The sequence below is a fragment of the Blennius ocellaris genome (genome assembly GCF_963422515.1).
Source record: "Blennius ocellaris genome assembly, chromosome: 17".
NCBI classification, from domain to species: Eukaryota; Metazoa; Chordata; class Actinopteri; order Blenniiformes; family Blenniidae; genus Blennius; species Blennius ocellaris.
In genome coordinates, this window is record NC_137666.1 from 15,794,440 (window position 1) to 15,810,687 (window position 16,248).

The 16,248-nt window shown below is 42.6% G+C and overlaps 2 protein-coding genes across 2 annotated transcripts; one reads left to right on the forward strand and one right to left on the reverse strand.

Annotated features, from left to right (window-relative positions):
* The first annotated feature begins 805 nt into the window (after positions 1 to 805).
* On the forward strand, positions 806 to 5,738 carry LOC308142304 (interferon alpha-inducible protein 27-like protein 2B). The gene is made up of 8 exons (XM_080512652.1): positions 806 to 891; positions 1,313 to 1,342; positions 1,666 to 1,836; positions 1,979 to 2,190; positions 3,409 to 3,514; positions 4,395 to 4,424; positions 5,060 to 5,221; positions 5,569 to 5,738. The coding sequence occupies exons 1-8, from the start codon at positions 885 to 887 to the stop codon at positions 5,652 to 5,654; spliced, it is 804 nt and encodes a 267-aa protein (XP_080368778.1). The 5' UTR covers positions 806 to 884; the 3' UTR covers positions 5,655 to 5,738.
* A 1,817-nt stretch (positions 5,739 to 7,555) lies between these two features.
* Positions 7,556 to 13,062, reverse strand: LOC308142305 (cytosolic 5'-nucleotidase 1A-like; the record flags this gene model as incomplete). The annotated part of the gene is made up of 6 exons (XM_080512653.1): positions 12,673 to 13,062; positions 11,228 to 11,395; positions 10,878 to 11,007; positions 8,993 to 9,115; positions 8,724 to 8,908; positions 7,556 to 7,927 (listed from the first exon to the last, which is right to left on the reverse strand). The coding sequence occupies exons 1-6, from the start codon at positions 12,811 to 12,813 to the stop codon at positions 7,556 to 7,558; spliced, it is 1,119 nt and encodes a 372-aa protein (XP_080368779.1). The 5' UTR covers positions 12,814 to 13,062.
* Between the last annotated feature and the right edge of the window lie 3,186 nt (positions 13,063 to 16,248).

A 16,248-nucleotide genomic window follows, 5' to 3' on the forward strand; every position in this document is an offset into this window, starting at 1 on the left:
TTTAGCTGGAGTCATGAGTTTTTAGACTGTGGGAGGAAACCGGAATGATGTGAAAACGTATCACTTAACAGTATTTGAACCTATGACCTTTGAGGGAAAAGTGCTCCCCACCGCACTCCACCGTTTATTAACAATATTAATGTTTTACTCTATTGGCCATAACTGAATTAATTCCAGGAGGGAATTCTTAATAACCTTGCTGTCCGTGTTTTTATTTTTCTGTTGTATTGTCTGTTACATCATTAACCCGAATGCTACAGTTTAAGTAGTAGTTAGTTACTACTACTATTTACTACTTCCTGCTCTACTTTCACTTTCCTTTTCCTAAACACATCTAAACTCTTGGTCTCAGAAACACTTTTGCATTATAGGAACAGCAATTTCTTATAAAAATGAAAATCACCTCCAGATTCAAGTCAAGACAATCATTTTAAGATTCTTAATATATCCGTCCGCAGATTTCTCAAGTAAACCTTTTGGATTTGGGAACAACAACTGCTCCTTTTGTGATAAATATATCGAAACTCAAATCCTGTTTTCAAATGTGAAAATACTTTGTATGGTTTTATAACTAAGAATGTTTACATGACATGTCAATTAATACCACTGTCATTTTAGCAACTGATTCCTAAGGTATGAGCAAAAATCTGTACGTTTCACAAAGAACTTGTGTTTCTTCTTGTCATCACTGAAACACATTCCTGTTTTTGTCTCATCATCAGAACGCTTTCCTTTTCGTTTTCCTGTAACCCGGAACTGGTCAGTGGATCGTCTCTGTCGCCCCCTGCCGGCACACACGCAACCACCTATAAATACTGGGGCGGGTCATATTACTGTGCGTTTTTGTCTCCTGCGCGGGCTCGGTCCTCACTTCAGGAGCTGCAATGACCTGTAAGTGTCTCACACACACATTTCTCTCTCACATTGGGACCGACGAGGCGTTTAGGTTCGATCAATTGCTTGTGTTTGCGAAGTGTTGAGTGTTTTTTTTCCTGACTCTCACTCTCACACACACACACTAGAGCAGTGTTTTTCAACCACTCGGGTTTCACACTGAGTACAAATAAAAAAAGAAATTGGGAAATACTTTTTTCTGTATTCATTTGATTCCTGTTGATAAAGCATTGATGACAATGACTTTACATTGTTTATATAGGCTACAGAGTTTACAATTTTTACATTTTCGGTTGGTGATGTGCCTCGAGATTTTTCCAAAGAAAAAAGTGTGCCTTGGCTCAAAAAAGGTTGAAAAACACTGCATTAGAGTGTCTAAAGCCATGCAAACCTGAAAATATTTGTTTTTCTGTTTCAGGGAAAGTTTTCGCCGTCATTGGAGGAACAGGTGTGTGTTTTTTGTTTTAATTTAAAGAACTTTTTCCAAGTTTATTTGAATTTGAAATATCTGGCAATTAACTGAAGTTGTCTTTTAGTAACACGTGAAGAGGGAAAAATGCTTGTGAACCTGCATGAGAACCACCCCCCCCCCCTTTTTTTTTCCCCTAAGGAACAATCGACGCCAGTGTTTTCATGTGTGTTTAAGTAGACTGTCCAGGCTCGCCCTCCAAAATAAATGGCAAATTAAAAGTTATATCTGCATGTGCGGTGAAGCAACAAAAGCATTGGTGAACAATGTCCACTAATAAACTGGAGTGTTTGTCCGTGCAGTGGGTGCGGTGGGGGCCGTGGCCCTCGCCCCCATGGCATTGGGAGCCATTGGGTTCACCTCGGCCGGAATAGCAGCCAGCTCCATGGCTGCCAGCATGATGTCCTCTGCAGCCATCGCCAACGGAGGAGCGGTGGCGGCAGGAAGTCTGGTGGCCGTCCTGCAATCGGCAGGTAACGATTCCCCTGTGGCGTACGAGACCTCCTGACCCCCTCCAAGTCGTCAGGCCGAGGTTCACTCGGGCGTTTCAGAGTGGGAACTTCCTGCCGTCTTTTAAACCAGGCCTCAAATCTAACCTGGGCTCTGGACTTGCAGGTGCTGCTGGTCTGACGCTGAACGCGGCGGCGGTTGTGGGCGCCGCCGGAGCTGCTGTCGGCTCTGCTGCTGCAGCCACAGGGGCGAAGCTCACCAGCCTGGCTGGACGCAGGAGAACCAGAGAAGACCACGACGACGACGATGATGACGATGATGTAGATGTTGACCCATACAGAAGCGGAGATGAACTGGTAATGGAAGTCTGCAAAAAATAGAACCCCCATTGACAGTGTCTCCTCCTCCTGTGTTCGAATCAGAGATGTTTCATCAAATAAAAAAAGTGTCACTTTTGTGATCAATCAAACCTTATGTTGTGGTCATTTTGTGTCAAACATCATAAAAGCACTTTGGGACAAGGGATGTTTTTGCCCGTTTCATTCAGACTTTAGTGTTTTTTTTATTGACATTGCCGGTATCAATTATACAAAAGTGTTTTGGAAGCAGTGCTGGGGGAAATTTTTTTTTTTTAAATGAAGTACTGAAATGCAGTGTCCAATTTTCACTTGGTTAAAAGTCAAAACTCCTTAAGTCAAAGTACAAAACATTTCTCTAAGAGGTTGTAAACTCATAGTATTACTGTATGATCTGTTATTTCCATCACAGACCAACTAAGATATGTCTTGGGTTTTTTTTTATGCACTTGGTGGAAATGACACTTAATCCCAGAAACTGGAGGCGAATTTGGAGGTATTTGCAGTATTGAGTGATTCATGCTGCCTCTTGCTGTCTTATGTGCCTTATCCTCTTTATATATATATATATTTTTTTAAACCATGTCTGTACATGCTGTTTCTTTTTTTTATGTTTTAATGATGTGTGGGAACCAGCAAGGTAAGCTTTTCATGAATGTCTTTTTATCTGCACTTATATGACCATAAACACGTTGAGCCTCCGTTGTGCGGCTCTGTCGTCCTCTGGTGTTCACTTGACACGACAACAGGTTGGAAGTTTAGTTTTGTTTTCCCAGATTTGACAGTCATGTCTATTTCTGTCCCTTGGACTAGTTTCGTTTATGAAGAAGTACTTCCCTACTTTACTGACGTCATGTGAGACCGCACTCAATTTTAACTGCGCTTGTATTAGCGTCTTTACGGTAAAACACAAGCCAGTGTGCAACGTCTTCCGCAACGCTGGAAGAAAACCCTTCAAAATAAAAGCCTTGAACGCAACGACAGACACAGTCTGTTTACAATTTGTTATGAAACACAAGTATTCATAGGTTTACACCCAATTTCACTTCAGTGTAATACTCGGCATGCTCCTTTGTTACTACAAGAAACATGAAAGAATATTACTGTAGAAATTTGGAGTAAAGTGCTCTTAAACTTGGATCTGTTGATCGAAAATAAATGTTTGCAAATTGCAATAAAACAGAATTTTGGATTTCCTTCCAGCGTTCCGGCTGTACGCTGTCTGGTGTTTACCGTAAGGCGCTAATAAAAGCGCAGTTAAGATTGAGTGCTGGCTCACTTGACGGCAATCCTACACTGGCGTTTCCATTTTGCGGATCGACTCGAAGAGACATGGTTGCAGTCGGTGAGTACATCCTTATTACAGCAAACTTTCTGGTTTTAGGTAGTCAGATAGTGAACTTATTTAAATGCTGTACTGTTTGGTAGTGTGGCATGTCTTACAGGTATTGGTTTTACCCAATGGGACTGCAGAACTGGCATATTTACAGCACAGGGTGTCATTAACCCTTCTGGGCCTGAAGCATTTTGTTTTTCACTACAATTGATTTTTCCTTTATATCTCAGATATAAAATCCTTAAACCTTGCCTTTTTTGGTGTCATTTTGTTCAGGACAATCTCATAAATGCAGCTCTGAAATATTGTATTCATTTTGGCATACTTTATTAACATCTAAAATCTAAGATCTAAAAACACCATAAAACTACAAATTCGGTTGGGAAAAACATAGATTTATTGATGATAAAATTCCTAGACATGCTCAACGAATCATTTAGTTTACTTGTGAAGTAAATCTAAACTATAATTAACTAAAATTGATCAAAACGGAACTGAAAAAACAGTTATATACAGATATTCACAGTGAAATAGAAGCAATGCCTCAGGCGTTTTTGTAAAACTATTTAGAAAAGGTCACACATATAATGTCAGGTGAAGAAAAAAATGTTGTGCCACTCAAAAAAAACAGATTCTGTCCAACACAACACAGAGGGCCACGTCACAGGCAGGACATTTCCATGGAGTGTCTTTCCTTTTATTGTGTTCCTGCAGGCAATGTTTACATTTTAGCCTTAGGCTGTTGTGGTGGAGCCTGGAATGATGGGGACAGGGGTGTGGTCAGGTCTACTGTGGTCAGGTTTAATATGCACTGTCCCACTCAAATAAATTAATTCATGTACTTGGAAAAGTTCTAATGAATGTTTTCATGTCGTGTGTTTTGTTTCAGTGACTGGTGTGGCCATGGCAGTGGGTGCAGGTACAGAGTGAATATCATCGTCACACACACACTCCTGGATATTTACTCTAAGCTCACATCACCAGTGCTGCAGCAGCACCTCGGTTTGAGGACAGGCTTTCATTCAAAATGACTGCTGCAGTATATAACTGCTTGTGACTCATTAAAGAGGTCACATGATGCAAAATTAACTTTCTAAGGGTTTTTCCAACAGTAATATTCGTCCCCATACTGGGAATGACGCCCCAGAGGTGAAGAACATCTGTCACCTGTCTCCCCTGGCTTGTTTCAGTAATCAAAAAGTGTGTGTCCCAAAGCGCAAATCAGAAATCAAACCCTATATAGTCTGGCACATGGCACCACCAGAGGAAGTACTTCTTCCTCTTCCCGAGACAGATGTGTTTGCGGAGACAGTCCAGCTCGCACAGATAGAACAGATTCTGAACTGCAGTTCATGTGATCGAATATTCAAATGGCTGAAAATCCAGGAAAAGTTGGATTCGGGCAATAAACTTTGAAAACGTTTGTGGACCTATAGGACCCATGTGAAAGTGTTGGAAAAGCTGTAGAACGTGACGCCTTTAAGTCCGGCGGTCTTGGTGTTTGGCGTGTCCTCAAGTAACGCGTCCTCTTCTGTGTTCTTTGTCCGTGTGCAGCAGCATCTGTGGCCACCGCTCCTGTTGTTCTGGGGTTTCTGGGGTTCACCTCGGCTGGAATAGCAGCCGGCTCCACGGCTGCAGGCATGATGTCCACCGCCGCAGTGGCCAACGGAGGAGGAGTGGCAGCAGGAAGTGTGGTGGCTGTCCTGCAATCGGCAGGTAAAGACACAAAACACAAGCACGACGAGGGATGGGTATCGTTAGGATTTTTATGATTCCGATGCCGGTTCTGCTTATCGATTCCGATTCCAAAATATTGGGGGGGGGATAGGACAATTGTTTATTGAACAAAAGTACCTTTATTCCTTTATGTTTGAAGAAACTGGCAAACAAAAATAAGATCCTGTCGGAGCAGCGTTGGTGCCAATCTGGGTTAAGTTGTATCAAGACTTGACTTATCCCCTCATTGAATTAATTTCACTAACAAAAGACTTGTTTTATACAGAAATATATGTCAAAGATTTGCTAAATATGTAAAAATAAATAACCTTTTGACTTTGCCGCAGGAATGGCGGGCCTGTCAGGAACTGTGTCGGCAACTGTGGGTGGCATCGGAGCAGCAGTCGGAGCAGTAGCAAGCCTCTTTTTCTGAAGAAATCATGAGGAAAAAAAATCATACATTTGGCAAAGGCAGACAAAAATCATCTCAATAAATACACCTTTTATGGAGTTTCAAGATGGAGTTTGTCTTTTTGGTATTTGGAGACAATTTTAGATGAGAGAGGGAAACCTGGAGACATTCTAATGCAGTCTGAGGTCTATCAACACTATTGTGACAGTTATCTGATCTGTTTATTATTATAAGACTTTCTCATATAGGGTGTGAATAATACTTTTTTTATGACATGTATGCATTAATTTCTCAAGGCTCTCAATTCAATGCAGTGTGATGGAAGGTGAGGTGATCTTGCTTTGTCACAAGCAGCTCTTCATCCTCTGATCAGAATTAACTCGCAAGTTGACATTATGTTGACATTATCACAGATTTCCCCTCCTACATATGTTTATTTTTTGTTGTTTATTATGGATTTCATGCACAATCAAAGGAAAATATCCACCAAATCATTATGATGTGGTGCAGAATTATTGATTTGACTGCTCAATGTTATCCTCGGGTCATAATGCTGTCTGATGATGTCTGCCGCCCTCTGCTGGAGGGAGGAATCACTCACACAGCATCTCAGCAGTGTTTCCCACTCTTTATGTCTTGACACAGAAAGAAAACAACATTCCAGTATCACTCTTGGGTACCAGTTTTTTTTTCAGGATTGCACATCTGGTTTGGGTCATATCCATATTTCTTTCCAGCCGTTCATAAAACAGTAAGTGCATCGACGTCACACAAATAAAAGACAAAAATCAAACAAATCTGACAAAAACACTGAACTTTGGGCACTTCAGGAGCAAATTGCAGAAATTTTAAATTGCGCATGACTCGGTTGAAAAAGTACGTGCTGAACGTTTAAAGAACCCTTTGCTGCCTCGAACGAAGAAGAAAAAGCCGACATAAAATAATTTTAAAAAACTGGCACGTTTCCAATATACTCAATTTAAAAGCATTTAGCTCCATTAACCAGTCAACCACAGGCACAGAATACATACCATACCGATGACATGCAAAGCTGGCCGTGAAAACAAAAGCCATCGTGAAATAGCAACGAGTAAAAAAGGCACCGGTTTCACCCTCAAACACGACATGAAGTGAAGGAATTGCACAGATCCACATGTATGCATAAAATTCAAGTGATCAAAAATAGGTTCGTGCGCGCCACATTTGTGTGTGTGTGTGTGTGTGTGTGTCTTGATGTCTCAATAAACTATTTTGTATTTTATCAATGTAATAGTTGAAAATTTTGATTTATTATATTTCTAAGTGCATTTCAGAAGAACGTTTTGTTTATGTAAAAATATAACTGAGGAAAATACATCTCCTTCATGTTTTACTTTAAACATTACATACATATATCACACTGAGGCAATGATTGTAAACTCTGTAGGAGCTATAATCAGTGACAATAGTGTTAAATAGATAGCGATTCAGTTGTAAGCCATCAGTGGTTTAATATTAAATGATCCCTTGATGATCCGGAATCCCAAGTCTGATGTTTCACTGAATGCATATATTATTGTTAGAGATCCTTGTGTTTAAGTAACAGATTCCAATCCAATTATGTTGCATTCCTTAACGCCATGTGTGGCGTTAAAGTCCAGTTAGTAATTAGATTACTGCTCAATCACTTTGCTCTAAAACATTTCTCATTTGTGACGTTGCATTCTATAAACTCTGTATGGATCAAATAATATATACAACTTATAAAAAAAAAAAAAAAAGTCTATTATTGACAGTGATGTAGTAAATGATATTTCTTTTTTTTTTTTTTTTTTAGCCCAGGACCTTTTTATCATCGGCTTCCTTTTAGAGCAGTTGAGCTCATCATGCAGCAAATCAAACATTCCTCCGCCCTCCCCAGTGTCCGCCCAGCGACGTCCCGGCTACTTGAGTCCAGACGGAGTCTCTTCGCCCTTTCTTCCTTTCTTTGCAGCTCTCTGGGCGATGCCGTAAGGGACGTGGCACGCCACCGTCCCCATCTCCGCCGCCCCCTCCACATGAAACATCTGGTCATCGAAGAAAATGTGTGGCCTGATCTTTTCCAGCATCGGGCCCTTGGGGGCCCCCGCGAGGAAAAGGGCCTCGTCTATCTCGAGACCCCAGGAGCGCAGAGTTTTTAGGGCTCTGGTGCCAGAACTGGCGGCGCTGCGAGCCGTCACCAGGTAGGTCCTGATGGGGCAGTCCAGTCGTTGGCCTTTGCCGTAAAATTTCTTCTGTAGCTTCCCTAAAACCTCCAAGAAGCCCTTCAGTGGCCCCTGGGAAGAGAGAGAGAGAGAGAGAGGGATGGGAGGGGTAGAGATACCAACTATAAAAGTGGGGTTAAAACACAATGATGAAAGGAAATTGAGCAGGAAGTGTGGGATTGTAACATGTTTGTAGGTAAATCTTCCTTTTCAATGTTGTGCTTAAGAATTTGTTGAATCGCTCACAAAACTTCACTGAACAAACAGACGTTGATGAGAACAATTATCCCTGAGGGATATGTCCAAATTAATACTGAGATTGATTGCATGAAATGAAAAAGTGACACACAGTCGTCACAAAGAGAAGAAATGAAGTTAGTCGTAGATGAAGAACTGAAAATTGCAACTGAATGATGAAAACAGTAAGTAAACCTTGGCTTGTGGGCCGCCGTGATAATGAAGGACAGCTTAAAGGAGCTGGGAAAGTGTTTTACATTCCAAAATAGCACAGCGCCAACTAGTGGCCTGGCATGCAAACTGCAACGTTATTAACATTTGTCCCAGGTGCGGAGATGAAATAACAACGCTTGTGTTCACTTCATTAAAAAGGCCTTAATATCAGTGGCAGTCGTGTCGTATTCTGGGTTTCTTTCGGAAGGACTGAAGAGTTGACAACCAGACTCATTAACTCATTAACTTCAAATCAGTGTGACGCTCGTGTGTGCGTGTGTGTGTGTGTGTGTGTGTGTGTGTGTGTGTGTGTGTGTGTGTGTGTGTGTGTGTGTGTGTGTGTGTGTGTGTGTGTGTGTGTGTGTGTGTGTGTGTGCGTGCGTGTGTGTGTGTGTGTGTGTGTGTGTGTGTACGTTACATGGTCCAGAGGCTTGTTTTCATGCTCTTTCTCGTGCTCAAAGAACTTGTCCAGTCCGTGAGCCTTATAGATGCGCTCGGACTCGTCGGAGAAGAGGACGGCGTCTCCGTCAAAGGCGACGCGCAGCTGAGTCTCCGACACCTCCTTCATCTTCTCGGGGGTGAACATGGTGGCCGCCGCGATGCCTGGGTCACACAGGGACGAGTGTTGGGTGGCGTGCCCGTGTCATTTAGCCGCTTTGCACCTCCAGCGGCGCCGTTTGCACTCACCTTCCTCGAGAGCTTCACGGACCTTGGCCGCGTCAGCAGACAGGTAAAGGTTTGTGTGGTAGGCCTTCAGATAGCCGATGGGACTGTTTCCCCCGGTCATACAGAAACGCTCGATGAACAAGTCTGCAGAGAAGAGCCGGCGTGCAACAGAACAGGAAAAAGATCACAATCAGACTTTTATCTGAGTCACTGATGATTCATGAATGCATTTTCGACAATGTCTTGCTTCTGTCATGAAGTTAATGCTTCCAGTTAATTGTAATTGTCCATTCTGACGATTTCTATCAGGAATTGTGAATGCACCAGAAGCCGTCCCTGGGAAAGTTGAAGAGAGAAGAATTGTAAGATTATGTAACAGTAATGTTTAGTTACAGAGAAACAAGGAGGCTTGATGCAACACTGCACATTACTATCAGCTAGATTCACAGTCCAGCAGTTATTGTTTGTATTTGTCAAAGAGAAAAAAATGCCTCCGATATAACAGAACCATATTATTATTATTTTTTTTTTTTTAAATGCACATTTTCAGTTCGATGAGTGGGAGTGAATTAACTCATTGTGGGTTTTCTATGTTCATGATGATGGGAGAAATGACTGTAGAAAGAAGATCTTTCTGGCCTCTGGCCTGGCAGATGCATCAAATCTGTACATTAGCAGCGTTACGCTTGAGGGGGAAGAAGGAGGAAAGAGCATCGCGAGAGTAAAATATGCAGATTTTTTCTTCTTTTTTTTTTCATTTGGCTTGACTACATGCTTGGTTTTTCTGCAAATGCTCAGAAATGAACATCACAAATGAGCCAAGAGAGACCCCACCATAAGCGTCATTGGTCCTTATATTTCTCCAGAGGGAACAATATATATATATATATATGACCTTTTGATCTGAGGCTGTTGATATATTTTAAGGAGGGAATGAAAGGAAAATGCTTCCGTTAAAAAGCATCTGTTTGTTTCATCTGTTGCTTAGCATGACGTCATGTTCAGTTGCATGTGAACGCTGCCCTCCATGGATGGATGGATGGATGGATGGATGGACACTGTAGGTTGTTGAGTGCTCTTAATAGACACAGTCGAGCATGTGTGTCGCCCACAAGGGACTCCGGGTCATAAAGTCATCCACACTGTGGGAACAGGGACGATTGGCTGAGGGGATTTATCAGTCGTCTCCGATATGATCAAGTGAAACAAACCATTCAGGAAGTTAAAACATTAAATTTAGAGGGGAAATTGCTTTGAGAGGAAATGTAATGCAACATTACACTTTTCTTTAAGGGTGTTGTACATCATATCTGCATGTGCGGCAATGATATTCATATTGTCCAGTAGCAGCATAATATGTATTATTATTATTTATAGCGTGTGTTATAGAATCACTGGTGCAGCGGATGTGGGATTAACCCAATATTTCACAGCAAAAAACATTTTTTTTTAAATGACTCTGGTGTTCACCAAACTGTTTTAATGGGGGTTTTTTATTAACAAACAAAAAGCAGTAGTTTTGGTTTTGAATACAGAAATGTTTCAATGAACTTTGTTCAAAATGACTTAATATGAAGATACATAGTATTTCCTGAAAATCAACTACATCTACCAGTTCTTTTTCATGAAGCATTTGAATCATTTGAACTCATTTCTTTATGTGAAAGTCCTCAAATTATCCATGGATGACTGGGGGTTGTGGAACGAAGCAACACTGCGACGTGGGTGACAGCAGTGTGTACATCCCACTGAGCTGCATTTACCGGATTATCACCTTTTCTATGATTAAAAAAAAAAGGTTATGTAAGCAGATCGTTTAACAAATGCAGAAACACACGAGTGTCACTTGTATTGGTGTCGGAGCCAAGTGTTGTACGTGCTGTAATTGTTGCATTCAGTCACTCACGGTGGTGATTGATGGTATTGATGAGTCTAAGGCCGACGTATGCGTGGTTGTTGGTCATGAGCACGACATCAAAGAGCTCCTCGCTGTCAGGATAAAGCTCCCTCAGCTGGGTGTTCACAGCCTCCAGAGCCTGGGAACGCAACCAAGCGCAGGATTCAGTGTCAACAAAAGGCACAGAGCTTCATCTCAGCAGTGGAATTAGAAATCAGCGGTTATTTATATAGATGAGTATGTTGTGTTTATTATCCATCTGCTACCTTCAGTCACGACCTACCACTGGTAAGAAGGAACCCCCCCCCCTTTCCACCTCACCTCACCTCCCACCAACCCACCCGTGTGTATAATCTGACCTTGACAAAGGAGAAAGCAGGTCCTGGGCTGAAAGGCTCCGTTTCATGCTCCACCTGATACTTGATGTACTCCTCCAAGCCCTGCTGCTCGTAGATCTGCTGCTCCAGCTCCATGTTGAAGAGGACTCGGGTCGACACGGCGATGGTGATGGCGTTCTCGGGCTTGGGCTGCAAGGGCGACAAGTTAGGGACGTTTCATGTTGAAGTAGAGCTGCAGATGTGGTGCAGTGTCTCCCCTCGATATCCCCAGCTGAAGAGAAAGATTATTGACATCTTAGGCTGATTTACTGGCTTTGACAGTTCCAAGAAGTGAGGATTGATTTCTTTATTAAATCAATCCGCACTTCTTGGAACTGTCAAAGTCAGTAAATTTGCCCCCTGTCTGACATACAACAGGGGGTAATCTGGGAGGGCAGAGGTGTCAGGACAGCAGTGACTTTGTGATAGGAAATTCTTTCCTCTCCAGGGGTCTGATAGGACAGACTAGCATACCAGAGTGCAGCGGACACATGTTCAGACCCTGGGGGCTTCGAATGCAGAATAATCTGTTTGACCAGAATGGAAAGGGGGGTGAAAAAATCAATGCTGGTAATAGGTTTTAATTTATTATGAGCAGAAAGAACTTGAAATACAAAATGACTGTATCGAAGTCAGGGTCAAATTGTGCTGAGAGCTTAAAGCAGAGGTGTCCAACCCATATGTGGAACAAGTTAGCCGGCTAACGAGTTAGCCCCCGGAACCTTTTGCGTCTCGTCGGTTCTCTGAGGACGTAAGACAACTGACAGATTGCTAACTTCAAAATCAATCAAAAAGTCTCCAAAACTCAATAAAGAAGTTGACTGGAGGCCAACTGCTTATTAAAACTACTCACTACTGCCACCTAATGTGCAAAGGTAGCATTACTTAAATACTGACATGTGGCACCTTTAACTATTAGGGAGAAAGTTCCCATTAGAAGAAAAATATGGTCTTAAAGAGCAAAAACAATAAAAACATGACATATATGTGAAAGATATATAACTTTTTTTTATTCTGTTGCATTATAAGAAATCTATCTCAGGTTACCATGCGGAGAACTCTCTCCTTAACCTGAAACATGACTCCTCCACACTTGGCTTAGTTTCCAGCGGACACAATAAAAGCTTCCTCTCCTGTTTCACCAGGCCACATCTCCCTGTCACAGCACTCACTGGTAGTCCGAGTTTAGCCTTCCAGGTGAGGGGCAGATTTTGATAAAGTTGAGAGTTGGATCTGTTTTACATTTCTTGCCATGTATGACATCAGTGTTGGTCACAGTGAGATAAGGAGCATTCATGAGTGAGCAGAACTCTCTTATGGCTCAATTAGTCAAATTCAGGGCCACATTTGTTAAAAAAAAAAAAAAAAACCTCCAATAATGATATGGAAAACTGCAAACAACACAAATAGTGTGTAGATATACTCACTGGTTTGGGTTTCCTAGTTGGGGTCGTGGGTATTAAAGATGTCTTCATATCTTCCCAGGGGGTTCGACTGCTGCTGCTGCTGCCATTCCCGGTCAAGTCCAGTCCACTCACACTCAGACTTTGACCGTTGTTCAGACTCATCTTCCCTCTCGGATTCGCCACCTTCTTCTAGGAACACACCGAGTCCCAGTGTGTCCCCGAATGGCTCACTTTCCTCGTCTACCTCTCCCTTTGGCAGGACTTCCTGACAGTTTTCACTCGCTGCTCAATAATTTGAATTCAGCTCTGGCACTACGTAGAGATGAGATCAGTCTGACTGCAGTGGATGATGATGATGATGATGATGGAGTGGCACTAAGATGTTGCAGAGCCAAAGATGGATGGATAGAGGTTCAGAGGAAGGCAACATTGAGGCAGTGAGCACTTCCTCTCATCCTCGGCGGCATCCTGCGTGTTGAATTCCCCGTTCAGCGCTGCGTTTTTCTTCGTGCTCCTCTCTCATAGAGACATTACTGCAAGCCATTCTGTGCCCGGCCCCTTTTTAACCCCTTCTAGTAAATCCTCGGAGCACTGGCAGAGCATGTGATTTACTGTATGTGACAACTAGCTGTTGCTTTCTATTGGACAGAACAGACCGCTGTGTCATCACGCTTGAAATGTCTTCATGCTTCACGTGTTTTGACAGGGAGGTAGAATGTGATGCTTCACACGTTGCACTGGTACATCGTCTTAGGGTATTGTAAGGGAGTCCTACAGAAGAGGGGAAACATGTATTTTTCACTTCCTCTCATACCTCACCAGTGTCTATTCCTGCTCAGCAGTGTGGGAAATGGAGTCCCTCCCGGGTCATTTCCTTCATTGCCTCCCTCCCCTCGCGTCCACCGACCATCTCTTTCGCCTCCTTCCCATGCACTCCCCTGCAGGATGTTTCCATGGATTGAATTACAAAGCAGCAGTCCCAGTTGCCAGGCAACGGTCACTGGAGCCAGACCGACTGGGACTCCCGCGTCCCAACCGGATTGGCTGTGTGGACACCAGGCCGAATGGATACCCCGCCTCTGCGTACGGCATCAGTCTGGGGTGCAGGTTGATGCAGGGAACAAAGATGAAAGTGAGCACTGCGCTTTGAAGAGCCGATTAACAGCATTAGGTGCAGTTTTGTCACGACTAGCAGGCAATTTGCCAGCTTCACGTGGCTGCTGGGAGGACGACGCTGAGCAGACGTCGTCACAGTTTAGGCAAACGTTCATCCATAAATGGGCGTCATCTTTAAATATGTCACAGCCGGGCAGAGTTCAGTCCATATTTGCTAACTGAGCTTTTGTGATGTTTTCCATTCATATGATTGAATCAAGTTTTGTGTGGCTGTGACCAAGTAAAGGAAAATCGGTCATTCATTAGGAGGTAGCTCAACGACTTTAACCCTCTTGACATCCGCTGTAAGACACTACACACAACATCTAAAGTAAATACAAACTCACAATGCTCGAGACAGAGGCATTAAAACATGACTTCAACCACAAAACTGTATGCTGGAGAATGTATATTTAGAGAAAGACAATAATCCAATTAAACTGCTTTCTTGAATTGCAACTCTAGCCTGACCAGCTGTGCATGTAAACCTACTGAGTAACAATAGACTTCACGTCCAGTCTGAATTCCACAATAATCTGGATTTCACACCACACAAAGAAAATGATGCAGAATGTTTCAAAGCTATTGTCTTTCAAAGTGAGCTATCTCAGCCACTTTTATTACAGTTTTGTGATGACAGATTTGAAGCCATTGATAATAATGAGTGAACCGAACCAAACAAAAGATAAGATAAGATAAGATAGGTCTTTATTGATCTCACAGTGGAGAAATTTACTCATAACATTCAGCTCTTAAGGACACTCATGAGGAAAGGAAAGACAAGGAATGTGCAGACAGTTAGTTAAGAATAGAGGTATCTTATATACAATGACTAAAAATAAGATACAAATCACAACTATAATAAAGTATAAGTAGTTGTAAGGGTAGCAAAATATACAGTAGGATGAGATACAAGGAAAATAAACTATGATGGGGGGGGTGGCAAAGTGTAGGATATGCACAATAAACATACTATAGTAAAAAAAATAATACCAGTGTTGGCAGTGCAGGGTCAGTCCTAACAAGTGGTCAATTAGTGGCGTAGATAAAGTGGTATAGATGCAGGGGTTGTTGCACATACTGTTGCTGTTACTTTACAGTCTTGTTGTACAGTCTAACAGCAGTGGGGATGAAGGACTCCGTCCTGCACTGAGGGTGTCTCAGGCTGCCACTGAGAGAGCTCCTCAGCTCCTCTACAGTCCATGATGGAGGTGGCCTTAACTACCACCCTCCTGTCGCTTACCTCCTTCTCAGAGTCCAGGGGGCAGCCCAGGACGGAGCTGGCCCTCCTGACCAGCTTGTCCAGTCTGTTCTTGTCCCGCTCTGTGCTGCCCGGGGCCCAGCACACGGCAGCATAGTGGAGAGCAGAGGCCACCACAGAGTCATAAAAAGTCCTGAGCAGAGGCCTGCTTACTCCGAAGGACCTCAGTCTCCTCAGAAGGTGGAGGCGACTTTGGCCCTTCTTGTACAGGGCGTCAGTGTTGTGCGACCAGTCCAGTTTATTGTTGAGGTGAACACCCAGGTAAAAGGGGGATATCATAAAACTGCTGCTATATATTGCTGATTAGTGCATGTGATAAATATTGGCTGACTGCACGAGAGGACTTTTAAACTGAACCTGTTCAGAATAGACACTTTAAACTGGAGTTCAAAGCGTTAATCTCCACCAGGATACAGGCAGACCCAGATTCTTCAAGTAACATTGTGCTGACAGATAAAGACTCTTTCAACAAAGCACAGACTCTTAAAACCATTTTCAACGGTTTGCACTCATCAAACAGCACCTTTTAGAACAGATTTGTACACGACTTGGCCTTTGAACTACAACACGACTCAATTTAATCCAGACTGAGTGTCTTTGAAACTCACTGGATTTATTCCCATCAGACTCAGACACTGTGAACAGGAACTACAGTTTTTTGAAGACTATTCGAACTGACCTCAACCTGGTTCTTCAAATGAGCAAGTTTCTCAAAAGTTTTCTTGAATTGAGTTGCGCTGACACTGCGTTCCTCTTTTGAGTTCAGCAATCAGCGTCATTTTTCTTGTAGCTTTTCTTTGCATCTCCTGCTCTAAGTGGAGTGAAATAAGTTGTAAATCCTTAAAAACTACTGCTGTTTGTTGCTATAAAACAGAGAAACCTAAATAAAACTCTGTCTCACCTTCTCTATGTTTTTTGTTGGGTTTTTTTTCAATCAGCCTCAAATGGATCAACATTTCAAGCAGATTGAAAACAAACATCAAACAGCAGAAGACGTCGTGTCGGATCAGGCTCATGCTCCCGGGCGTCATCGGGTTGAGATTCGTGAGCGTTTGGTTCCTCGCACGTATTAAAAACTCAGCTTAACACCCCTTCTTGAATCAGACACATTAACAGAGCACAACAAAGAGCAAGAAATGCAGTTAAGTGATCTACAAATATGCAGAGAGCTTTTAAAAAGC

Bases quoted from the DNA above. Each gene is read 5' to 3' on its own strand.
- LOC308142304 (XM_080512652.1), top strand. The intron at 2,191-3,408 runs TAGAACCCCCAT...GTTTACCGTAAG, and splicing joins TAATGGAAGTCTGCAAAAAA to GCGCTAATAAAAGCGCAGTT. The intron at 4,425-5,059 runs GTACAGAGTGAA...GTCCGTGTGCAG, and splicing joins GGCCATGGCAGTGGGTGCAG to CAGCATCTGTGGCCACCGCT.